This window comes from Mastigoproctus giganteus, chromosome 3 (genome assembly GCF_048544385.1).
Source record: "Mastigoproctus giganteus isolate SK-2022 chromosome 3, ASM4854438v1, whole genome shotgun sequence".
Classification (NCBI taxonomy): domain Eukaryota; kingdom Metazoa; phylum Arthropoda; class Arachnida; order Uropygi; family Thelyphonidae; genus Mastigoproctus; species Mastigoproctus giganteus.
The window spans coordinates 243,587,894-243,601,313 of NC_143577.1; the positions used below are offsets into that span (position 1 = coordinate 243,587,894).

A 13,420-nucleotide genomic window follows, 5' to 3' on the forward strand; every position below is an offset into this window, starting at 1 on the left:
ATGATATTATATGTAGGTGTTTAAAGGAAATTGATTCTATTCTAAGTTGAAAACATTTTATTTGTTGTGACAAGAACTTGCATATACTAAAGATGGTTTGAGTGTTTTTGGTTTTGCTGTCTTCAGCAAAAACACAAGTAATTGTACATATTTTAAAAGAATTTGAGAAAACCACAAGGATATATAGTTATGCATGTACTATTGGAAAATTAGCCTTGTATCTGTGTAAATGAACTCTTGATGTTACATTTTATAAGAACCATTGTGAACCCATTTATGTAGATTAAAAACTAATTTTCAGTGTAATGGTTAGAAATCTAACAAATGCACAGCTGTATATTTCAGTTGTTCCTGAGTTCTCTTATCACATTAAATAAAACTTTTTCAGCATAAAGTATAGACTTGCTCTCATATATTTTGATAGTTCTTATAACTTTACAATATACTTCTCATTTGTTGGATTTTTTTTTCAGTGCTAAACATTGTTTTGAACATTTGAATTTTCATGTTATGCAATGGAAAACCTGCATCTTGGTTTAGCGTTATTCACATTTCACATTAACTCATCATGAACAAACACATTTTTGCACTTCTATAAAAAAATAGATATGTACATGCACAATATCTATAAATAAATAAAGGGACAAAAAATAAACCCATTTGATTTAGAGGTATGTGAAATAAACTTTTGGGAATGCCACTGTAAAGGTTTATTTTTAATTATTTTTTTTTTTTTTAGATTTGATTTGATTTTATGTAACTACTGCTTTATCACTATGGATTTGATTTGATAAACCTTTATAAGTGAATTAAGTCTTTAAAACTTTCTTTCAAATTATGTAAAATCTGAAATCAAATCACACTTTTGAAACTTCCTTCAAATCAAGTAGAAATTCCCAATTGAACTTTTTCTTTCTTATTTATTTAATTTTCACTTAAATTGATCTTTTTTTTTTTTCTTTTTTTTTAATAAATGCTGTTTATTGAATTTGTGTGATAGTCTTTTTCTCTTCAGAGAAAAAGACTACCCAATAACAATACAACAGTATTGTTATTGGGAAAAAGACTACCCAACAACAATACAACTGCCACAGTAAGAGGGAAAATAGTTGAGAAAGAGGGACAATATGACAGCATCATATAACTTTTGAACTTTATTTTAAATACACACTGCAAATATTCAAATAATTCTCTACAGGATAATAAGAAATGCTTTTATCAAGTTATTCTACAATTTAAAAGAAAAATTCAACAAAACTCTATGAATATCATATTAGTATGTTGAGAATTCTTTTTATTATGATTATAAAAAAAAATTAAAAACAAGGTAGGAATACTTCCCTGTAGTGATGAAAAGACCCTGATGGATGTCTGTATACAATTTTTAATTTTTGGGTTTTTTATTGTCATTGGGAAGTGTTTAGTACTATGTTTTTAACTTTTTATAATCATGAAGGATGTTTCCTATATTGGACAGATATCACTCATTGCTAGTATTCAAGTTCTGGAATAAACTTGATAAAAGTTTCTCATTATCCTGTAAAGAGTTCTCTGAATATTTCCAGATATAGTGTATTTTAAATAAATTCAAAAGTTATATGACAAGACCCCTGGCGTGTGATGCTGTGACAGTATTGTTGTACCATTATTGTGTACTCTTTTTCATCAGTAAATAGCATTTATTTAAAAAATATATTTAAGTGAAAATCACATAAATATGAAAGAGTTAATTTGGGAATTCCTGCTTGATCGGAAGGAAGTTTCAAAAGCTTTGACTTGATTTCAGGAAGTGGCCTAACTTCCTGAAAATCAGGAAGGTTCCTAAAGCTAATTGAGAAGATGACAAATTCAGCGTAATTTGAAAGAAGTTGTAAAGACTTGATTCACTTATAAAGGTATATCAAATCAAATACAAGAACTTAATGAAAATGAAATAGTTACATAAAAATTATCTAAAAAACACATTACTAATGGGGAAAAAACTTTACAGCAGCATTTTCCAAAAGTTTATTTCACATTCCCTTAAACTGAATGGTTTTTTTTGCTGATCCCACTTTGTTTATTTACTTAAGATATTTTGTGCATAATAGATACTTTCATACTGCTGTAAAATATATATGTATTTATATTTTATAGAAATATGAAAGTAATGTGTTGAGAGGACAACTTGAAATATGAATAATACTAATTAAACCATGTGAATTGTCATTATCAAGTTATTATTTTTTTTATGATAACCCCAAACACAAAAGGTATTAGAACCTATAGTGGTTAGTATTGTGAATGGGTTGTAGGTTGAGAAGACAGAAAATACTTGTTGACATTATACTTGAATTTCTTTAGATTTTTTAAGTTCTAAGAAATACATGTGGTGGAGCTTTGTTCCAGAAAATGGAAGTAGAAGGTATAAATGAGAAAGAGGGAAAATTGGTTGTGTGAGTTTGGAGTTGGACAGTGAATGGATGCTGACATGCAGCATGTATTCATATGGATTTGGAAGAGAGTGGAGGAATTACAGATGCCATTTCAGAACAATGCCCATGGAAGTATCTATAGAAAAGACATGCAACAGAAAATGAATGCCTTGAAATAGACAGTGGAGAAACTGTAAGAGATAGGTCATTAGAGAAGTTCTGTGGGTTACCATCCCATATGTGGGAACAATATTCCATGGTAGGGCAAATTTAAGATTTGTACAGAGTAATGCCAAGAGGAAAAAAGGAAATCCAGTGTTTTTGCTACAGACTAATAATATTTGCAATATGCTTATGCTAAGAAAGAGTTAGAAGGTAGGGTGATTGCTAGTAGAGATATACACTGAGTGATCACTGAATTATGACCACCCCTATGAAAACTGAATGCGACCTGTTGACCACATGAGGTACAAGAGTGCGTAGTTAGTCGACCTACATACCATAGATAAGGTGTCAGTGGTTCGGTAGGTAGTAGTAAAATTCTGAGCGTGATGAGTAAATCTGTCCTTTATCAGACTTTGATAAAGGACAGATTGTGGGTGCTCGACGAGCTGGTGCCTCGATTTCCCAAACGGCTGAACTGGTGGGGTGCTCAAGAGTCACCATAGTTAGTGTACCAGGACTGGCATCAAAATGGTCAAACAATGATCCGACGGCAAAGCTACAAAGGTCAGTGAAGGGTTGATGTTAGAGGTGAGTGCCGGGTCCGACGACTCACAGGTGAACAGGCACAGCACCGTTGGAGTTGACTACCCAATACAACATGGGCCAACCCAGAACAATATCTGGCATGACCATGCGTCGCACACTCACATGTATAGGCTATACCAGCAGATGACCCCTACAGCATCCTCTCCTAATCAAGGTTCATTGGCATAAAAGACTCGCCGGGTGCAAAGAGCATGCAGGTTGGACATTAGAAGACTGGAAGAAGGTGTGCTGGTCAGATGAGTCACGTTAATTACTCCACACCATGGATAGTTGTTTACCGATTTGGTGCCAACAGCACGAGGCTCTTAATCCATCATGCATGGTATCAAAAGTGCAGGCCGGTGGAGGCAGTTGTATGGCGTCGGGCATGGTTTCTCTGGCAGGAACCTGGACCCCTGGTGCATGTGGAACAACGTATCAGTAGTCTCTGCTATCATGAACTGCTTGCTGACTGTACACCCTGCTATGTTACACTTTTTCCCAAATGGCGATGGTGTCTTCCAAGATGACAATGCACTGAGCCATCAGGCACTTGTTGTGCAGGAATGGTTTGAGGAACACAGTTCTGACTTCCAGCATATTGATTGGCCTCTGAACTCCTCCGATATCAATCCCATAGAGCACTTGTGGGACACTATGGAAAGGCATATCATGCATCTGGATACACCAGTCACCTCCATACCTGCATTGCTGACCACATTACACACAGCTTGGTTGGCCATACCTCCTGAACACTTCCGACATCTTGTTGAATCAATGCCACGTCGGACAGCTGCTGTACTGAGGGCAAAAGGAGGACCTACGAAGTATTAGGTAGGTAGTCATAATTCAATGATCACTCAGTGTATGATCCTGTCTAGAAATCTGAGTGACATGAAAGAGAACCAGTAGACTTTTTTTTTTTTTGTGTGAATTAACACAATACTGAGTTTAGAGGGATAAAGTTAACACAATACTGAGTTTAGAGGGACTAACTTTTCTTTGCCCCTCTGAAAATTACCTGGGGATCAGTATTTAAGGACCTGGTAGAGGATATGTGAGTTTAAACTGTTTGTGCAGGACAAGATTTCTCAAATTGTAAGCAGAAATGTAGTGTGATATCATCAGCAAAACTATGGATAAGATTTTTAGTCAGCACCAGAGAATCTTTAATATAAAAGAGGAAAAGATTGGGAGAATGAACTGAACTTAGGGATCATCAGCATTAGTAGAGAAGTTAGAAGAAAAAGCTTGCCACCATAATAAAAGGAATTTCAGTACAATTCATAAAAAATTTATAATGTTCTACAAGTTTCTTATCCCCCAAGAAATTGTGAAAAAACTTGTTATTCTCTGGGCCAATTTGATTGCAGTGTCATAACACTAACAGTCCATAATTTTTATGTTTATAATTTAAAAAAAATACTAACTGTCTAAATAAGACATCTAATCTCAGTATTAAAACAAAAATCAAGTTTTAATTGGCAAAGAGAAAATTTTTGATGAAATTGAATTTTTTTGGAAGAAATCTTAAAACTAGAGAAATGACGTGATACTTAAGAGAACAAAGTATTTATATAAAGTGAATAAGAATAAAATATTTTAATGTGAACGAAGGTTTATCTTTCATAAGAATCAATTAAAATATGTCTATTTTCTAATTCCTGAAAGTTTTATAATTTAATTATAGTCACAGGCTTTTGTCACATCAGCAATACAATGTAGGCATCGATCCAGTTGTGCCTTGAAGTTCCTAAACTTTTGGCCTTAACTTATTCCAGCAACTAACAACTCGCTGGCTAAAGTAACTACCATAATAAACTCACATATTGAACTTGCTTCCCCATTTATAATACAAACATCTGATTTCGTAATGCGCAGAGAGGTTGAGGGACTAACTTTTGTGGGTAAGCAGTATATGCTCCTTGTAGTAGTAGTAATAGAGGCAGATGATGCAAGAACGCAAGCATTATGAGCTTATGTAGCAGCAGCCAAAAAAAAAAAAAAAATTCATACAACTATTCCCTCTAAAAGTTTGTCCAGTTCCTCCTTGAATTTATTTAAGCTATCAACTTCCACGACAGATGGAAGTTTGTTCCAGCAATTAACCACCCACTGGCTAGAGGAAAATTTCCACACATCTATTCTACAACTGTCTTTCCTCAATTTGAATTTATGCCCCCTCTGGTTCATAATCTGAGCAAGTGGAAGAATCCCATCAGAATTCAGCATGCTCAATCCATTCAAGGCCTTATACACCTCAGATCACCACACAGGTGCCTAGTCTCCAGCCACTGCAATTTGCAGAACTTAAGCCTTTCTTGTTAAGAGGATCTTGTTGCCCTTCTCTGTACATGCTCAAGCAACTCTACATCCTTCCTAAAATGAGGCCTCCAGACCTGTATGCAGTACTCAAGGTGTGGCCTGACCATTACCTTATAACAAGGGATTATCACCTCCTTTTCCAGGTGATTATCCCATTTTCCAGTAATGGTATCTCTATGCACATAAATGGCTATTAAATGCAACTTAACAAAGATTTTCTGTAACAAAAACTCAAAAAAATTCAATAAGCTATTTCTCGAGAGTATTAGAAAAAGGCAGTTATAGCTTTTTAATAGCTTTTAATATTATATACATGCTAAAACATCTTGCTACTATGTTAACATCTTTATATATTTATTATTTCTTAAATTATTTTATTATTATTTATTTATTTTTTTTTTTAGTGTCAAGGAGAATGCAGCATTTCTCAGCAACGCTGAAGTAAGTAAAACAGTTTGGTACGATGTGTTTTATTTTTTGCTAGATGGTTATTGATTCTCCGCTCAAGCCTCTACACTTAACTCTGTTTTTTTCACATGTGGTCAGCCCACCTAGAATCTATTTAAGAAATACAGTAGGATTCCAATTTAAAGTTTCTTAGTCTGGGATTTTTGTCGCTGGTGGCTAAAGCCCCATATAAATAATGTATAATTCCCCCCACCACCACTATGAGTACTGGCAAATGATACGAGGAAGCAAGCTTATACATCATAGTTTATTCAAACTATCCATGTCCTATAATACCTGATGGAAGTTTGTTTCAACAATCAATCACCTCCTGGCTGAAACCAAATTTCCACACAGCTATCTTGCAACTGGCCTTCCTCAACTTAAATTTTTGTCCCCTTGTGTGTTGTCTGAGCTAGAGTAAGGATGCCAACAAAATTTAACTTACTCAATTCGTTCAGAGCCTTAAACACCTCAATCAGATCTCCTCACAGGCATCTAGTTTCCAGATTCTAAAATTTGCAGAACTGAAGTCTTTCTTGGTAAGACCACCCTTTTGTTCCCCTCACAAATTTTATTGCTATTCTGTGCACTTGTTCCAATAGATCCACATCCTTCCTAAAATGAGGCTTCCAGACATATGCAAAACTCAAGATGCGGCCTAACCATTGCCTTATACAGTGGAATAATTACTTCCTTATCCCTTCTTGCAAAATTCCTGTATATCATTGACAGAGTCCAATGACCTGTCCTAGCAGCTCATCTACACTGCTCAAAGTACTTCATGTCTGACTGCGCAATTATCCCCGAGTCTTTTTCATTCTCTGCTACCCTCGTTTTGTACCACACTGTTGGTATGTTATTCTGGGATTACTGCTGCCCATATACAGTACCTCCTATCTTAGAGCATTAGTGTTTCTTCTTTTAGTGTTTTCCTACATTTAGTGAACAAGAATCCAATCTCTGCACAAAATCTGTACCCCAGTTTAGCGTTCACCTAATGGGTACCTTTTTGTGCATTTTGCCCAAGTCATGTCTGGAAAAGTGATTATAATCACACAGCTACCAGAAATTACATTTTTGTTGGACCTCAAAGTGATTCTCCACCCTTTGAATTACACTAGCAGATTACAGTCTCCTTTATCTTGGCATGTTTAATTCAATGATGGCTATTAAAAGGTGAGTTCTGTTGCCCAGTTTCTGTTAAAAAAAAAAAAAAGGCTGTACCTAGAGAAAGCAAGTTCTTGGCTTGGAGCCTTGATTCCAGAAGGCAGTTACTTCCTCAGAGAGAAAGACTGAACTGAAACTGATTTTTTTTTGTAAATAACACTGCATATGGAAGTGGCTTCCTTCATGCAGTGATTACTGTGGCAATCAATAATCATTTCACAAAAGCAGGCTTCACCACTACTACTTAATTGCACAAGAAAGACAAAGATGAATATTAGATTAGAGATGACTAGCAGAGTGTTACATTACTTCTAATTCAAACAGTCAATTCACAGATCTTGTGAAGTGCAATGATGGCTTTGAGCATTGAAGAAATATGCAATGTTGCGAAAAAGAAGGAACAAAAGGATGTAGAAATGTACAGGGAAAAATACCAATTTAAATGTTTGGAGTGGTTGTTGTTGGCTTTGAGGCTGTTGAAAGCTATGTATGTTTATTAAAATTTGATGATAACAGTCTGGTTAAACTTGTCACTAGAGAGGGAGTTACTCTTCATTTGAGCCGACCGGGCTATCTGGATGGGTAAAGTGCCTGCCCTGCAACCCAAAGGTCGTGGGTTCGAATCCCACCTCAGGCTTGGATCAGAGTAGAAAATGCAAAAACCTTGGGAGGAGGTGCAATATGGCCACAGAAGCCAATGCGCCAACAACTAAAAAAAAAAAAAAAAAAAAAAAACTCTTCATTTGAACAAAGCATATATTAAAAAGCATGCTTTTTAACATATGCTTTGTTATTCAAAGCTACCTTCAAAGCTGTTATTCAAAGGAAAACTACTCATCAGGCATTGTTCAAAAGCGTGCTTTTTAACAAAGCCTGATGCAGCCAAGTGGTCAGTATGCGAATGCAGTAGTACACTTTGAGTTGAAAATTTTTACAGTCCATGTGATTACTAATTGATGTGATACTGCATCCTCTAGTCTTGTTACTTTTTTTCAGTTTTTTTCCTCAACAGCAATTACTAACTTCTGCATAATTACGGTGGAATCTCGTTAATACAAAGTTCAAGGGACCTAAATTTTCACGTTTTGTAATAACGAGGTCCCCCAAAAGTGTCAAAATTTTACTGTTATTTATTATTATTTTATTTATTTTTTTGGTACATACTGTATATCTAAGAATAATAATAAATAATAATAATATCAAAAATAAATTAATAAAATAAAATAAAAACAAAAGCCTTGTCTAACAATACAGGAATAACATATTTTTTAAAGATTTTATTTTATTTGTATGATAAACTAAGAGAAAAGCAATATTAACAGAAATGAAAATATTGTACAGTATATATTTTGATATATACAATATTTTGGTATCACAGTAAAAATAATTACAATAATTATAAAAGGATACATACAAACCATTAACTTTTTAATAAATTAATATAATTTAAAGAAAGAATCCAATGTTGTTTGCACAGTTTTTGTCCTATATGCATTTTTAAATACAGCACAGACGTTATCAAATGCAATACTGTAGTTGTTTCTTTATCAACGTTACTGCAGGCCAAGACATTCTCTATTATGTTCAATGCATTTTGGGCATCTTTTTTAGATGGCAGTGTGCATGCGTCTTCACTTTTGCTGTTGCTAGTAACAAAAACAGCATCGTTTTATTTGGTACCCAGCAGCTCTTCTGGTGTTGGCGTTGCAGTGGTAGCAACTTCATCATCCACCTTCACAAACTCTTCAAATTCTCCAACAAAATTCATATGCTCCTTCAAATTCCTCCATTCCTCACTGTTGCTATCACATTTGTCTGCTGGACCATGTTTTTCGATGATGTTCTTCTCCAAAGCCACTCTTTCTGAAGCAGTTGATAATTACACTTGATGTAATACTTTCCCAAGCAATAACAAGATTACAGATAGCATCCAAGACATTCCAACTTGGCTGCAAATTGTTCCCCCCTTCTGTGTTGCAGATCAAGTACCTGATCAGGCGGGCTCTATATGCTCTCTTGAGGTTATAAATAATGCCTTGATCCAGTGGTTGCATTAAACTGGTGGTATTGGGGGTTAAAACAACAGCTGTATATTTGTGAACTTAAATGTCTCGGCAGAATGTGCTGTACAACGGTCTAGAATCATCAAAATGTTCCTTTTTTCTGAAGCCATTCTTCTGTCCAGTTTTGATAACCAAGACAGAAATATTTTGACCGTAAGCCAAGCACTTCTATTGGCCTCATAATCACAGGGAAGCTGGTTAACTGCTTTAAAACATCTTGTCTTGGAAAACTTACCAATCACAAGTGGGCGTAGTTTTGTACTGCCATCTGAATTGCAGCATAACAGAACAGCGAGTCTTTGTTTACTTAATTTTCCACCATGAAAAAACTCTCCTCAAACAGCAAATGTTTTGTTTGGCAGCAAATTATGAAATAAACCTGTCTTGTCGAGATTAAAAATATCCTTTGCCTCATATTTTTCAAGGATGGACCGTACAGAACACAATCAGTCTGTAGCCTTTTCTTTGTCGACTAATCCAGACTCACCGCAAACATTTTGCGAAACCAAGTTATTCCTGTTTTTAATTCTTTGGAGCCAACCACTGCTGCATTTGAAGTCACTAATCCCATGTTGCTGAGCTAGATAATTTGCCTTTTCTTGCAAAATCGGACCTGATATAGGCGAATTAGATGCACGTATTTGTTGATACCACTCAAAAAGTTTTGTTTCAAGCTCCTCGTGTTTTGCACCACAAATTCATTTCCTGTTTTTCATTGCTGCTCCAGTGTCACACACTTCTTCAAGTCTTTTTCGGTTTTTCAGTATTGTAGATAAAGTAGGTAAAGGGATGTTGTATTCCTTTGCAATGTCCGTTTTGCTTCTTTCCATCCTATCGGCCTCTTGTATAGGCCCCAGGTGCCAAGCGATTTTGTGATCAAGTGTCTTTGCCAGTGAATTGCACTCTCTTGAATAAGTAAAATCGTCTTCTTTATTTACAGCGTTACTCTAACAATCAATTAAATAAGCTTCAGTAAAGAAATCACTTTACTTGAACAGGAGGAAAAGTAACCTTTCTTTTTTTTCCCCTTTTTTCTTTGCATATTACTACTAACCCACTACCGCTTGGTCAACAAAGGTGGCACTGCTCCTGCCTCCACGTGACGGGGCTGTAACCTGGAGGGGAAAAGGTCTCCCTTCCAGGGCGAAATGGAGCAAGAAGTCCATAAAACCCAGAAAAACACTGGGTACACAGAAGAAACTCTGACAAGGCAAGAAAAAGAGGAGTCTGGTTCTGTCGCAGCAAAATGTCAAAAGACTGACGTAGGCAGAATCCGAACCCCAACCTTTTTGATTATACATTCAACTCAAGAACAACCAGTTGGAAAACTCTCCCCTTTCCTAGTGCAAAAATGCCTAGAAAGCTTAATAGGTACTCCCAAGACAGTTCGTCGATTAAGATCTGGAGACCTACTGGTTGAAGTTGTCACTGCCAGACAATCTGAACAACTACAAAAATTACAATCCTTTGGTGGAATTTCGGTCAGCGTTTCACCGCATGTTTCCTTGAACACGTCAAGAGGTGTCATCACTGAGTGGGACCTCATCAATTTGTCAGATGAAGAACTCAAACAAGAATTACGAGAAGAAGGAGTCATCAATGTAAGGCGAATTCTCACGAAGAAGGATAATGTACTAATTCCTACCCAGAATATAATCCTTACTTTTGATAACCCTAAACCACCAACATTGATCAAAGCCGGTTACCTTAACTGCCGAGTTAAACCATACATACCAAATCCATTACGCTGCTACAAGTGCCAGAAATTTGGGCACTCACAGACGGTCTGCAGAGGAGCAGCTGCCTGTGCCACATGTGGATCCACTGAACATTCTACAAATGACTGCACTAACACAACTCCAAACTGCATTAACTGTAAAGAAGCCCATCCGGCGTATTCGAAGGAGTGTCCCCTTTGGAAACGCGAAAAACAGATACAGAGATACAAAACTGAACATAATGTAACCTACCAAGAAGCTAAAAAATCTTTACCAGTTCCAAATACTAACAAGCCAAGTTATGCCAAAATAACCAAAAATCACGTATCAATTGCTACCCAAACAGAGGTAACTATACCACCAACAAAGTCACTAGCTGAATGGGCAAAGTCAATATTGTCCCCAGTGCCAACACCCCAAACAAAAAGCAAGCAAAGCAAAGGAATAAATACGCCGATCACAATACAACCAGATGCCACTCAACAGCAAAATACTACAGTGTCTACCACTCCCGACTCAAACCAAACAGACTACATGGATTCAGAAGATAAATCAAACGAAGATGGACAGATTTTAGAACTGTTTACTGAAGAGGAGATGGATACAGCGAAACCTTATTTCCCAAAGAAGGGAAAAGGTAAATTTGAGCGATCTAAACCTTCTGCACCTCGAAAACAAATCGAGGGCCCCACTAAACCAAAATAATGCTTACTTTCTTACAATGGAACTGTAGAGGCTATCGCAGTAATTTGGCTGACATCCGAGATCTCCTTTCGCAGTATGATCCTGTTGCCTTCTGTCTACAGGAAACCAATCTAACACCAAATACAATTGTTTCCCTTCAGAAATACATAATGCATCGGCAGGATCGTGTTGCCCACAATCTGAACAACGTTGCACATGGAGGAGTAGCACTGATCATCAACTCCCAGATACCCTCAAAAGCAATCCCACTAAAGACAAATCTTGAAGCAGTTGCTGCACGAATCAATGTCAACTTTGATTTAACCATAGTCTCATTATACTTACCACCTAACCAAAACATAAGCTACGCTGAATTAGAAGAACTAGTGATCCAGCTTCCCAAACCCTACTGTATCCTAGGAGACCTGAACAGTCACCATCCGCTATGGGGAAACCATAACCTGGACAAGCGTGGAAAAACTATCGAAAAATTACTTGATCAACACGGCCCCGAGTGCCAAGCGAGTGATCAAAGCGATATACAAAGCGATTTGAAAGCGTCTTTTTTCCAAGCGACTGATTAGAGAGTTTGTTAAAACCTTTTCTTTTATAAAGTTATTTATTTTGGCTCTTCCTAAATAAAGAAGTAAGCTTCCTGACAAGAAAGGAAAGACACCTTTCTATTATAGATATAAGTAACTTCTCTAACACACTAACCACTAACCACTTTTCCATTTCTATTATAGACCACCTTTCTATTATAGATATAAGTAACTTCTCTAACACACTAACCACTAACCACTTTTCGCTTGGTCACTGGTGGCACCGCTCCTGCCTCCACGTGGCGGGGCCGGTAACCTGGGAGAAGAAAGTCCCTCTCCCGGGGCTAAAAGGAGCAAACGTGGAATTTGATAATTTTCCTCCAATTGAGCCTCGACGCTCATCAGGTCCAATAGTCAATGACACAGACCATGACACATCACAGTCGAAAAGACTGCGAACTGACAAAGAGCAACAGGAATTCCCATCTTTCCTAATCTTCCACTCCTTGTCAAGCATATGCATGAATACGCTCTCCCCATTTCTGATACAGAAATGCTTGGAAAGCTCATCAGGTTCGCCTAAAATGGTGAAAAGGCTTAGATCCGGAGATTTGCTTATAGAAAGTGCGAGTCGTAAGCAATCAGAGACTCTGCTGAACCTCTCAACCTTTGGTGGTATTCCAGTGCAAATTACACCACATGCAACACTAAATACCTCCAGAGGGGTAATTTCTGAGTGGGATTTGATGAATGTCACAGATGAAGAACTGGTCCAAGAATTAAAAGAACAGAAAGTCTCACAAGCTAAGTGGATTATGATCAGAAAAGATGGTCAGCTTGTTCCCACACGAAACATCATCCTAACGTTTGGCACACCAAATTTACCTTTGAATGTTAAAGCCGGCTATCTAAACTGCCGTGTAAGACCCTACATTCCTAATCCCATCAGGTGTTATAAGTGCCAAAAGTTTGGGCACTCTCAGACCGTCTGTCGAGGGGATGCTGTGTGCCCAAACTGTGGTTCAAAATCTCACACACAAACGGAATGTGATGCTGAAACGCCACATTGTCCGAACTGTCAAGGCCAACATCCCGCTTATTCGAGGACCTGTGAACTATGGAAAACAGGGAAAAAGATACAAAAATACAGAGTAGAGCGGAAAGTGACTTTCCAGGAGGCAAAGAAACAAATTATGCTTACTACACCGAAACACAGCTATGCAGCAGCAACAAAGAAATATCAGTCAGCAGCCACTCAAACTGACGTGTCGGTTCCCCCATCCGTGTCTATTGCAGACTGGGCTAGA

General features: G+C 37.0%; 1 protein-coding gene across 3 annotated transcripts in view; it reads left to right on the forward strand.

Annotated features, from left to right (window-relative positions):
- The window catches only part of Polr3I (RNA polymerase III subunit I), a 49,863-nt gene that overhangs the window by 2,565 nt on the left and 33,878 nt on the right, over window positions 1-13,420 (forward strand). For all 3 annotated transcript variants that reach the window (XM_090369747.1, XM_090369746.1, XM_090369748.1), the window contains exon 2: window positions 5,894-5,930. Coding sequence is in view for 1 of the 3 variants with exons in the window: in XM_090369746.1 (XP_090225872.1) it covers window positions 5,894-5,930 (37 nt within the window). In the remaining 2 variants the exon portion in view is untranslated. The remainder of the gene's footprint in view (window positions 1-5,893; window positions 5,931-13,420) is intronic.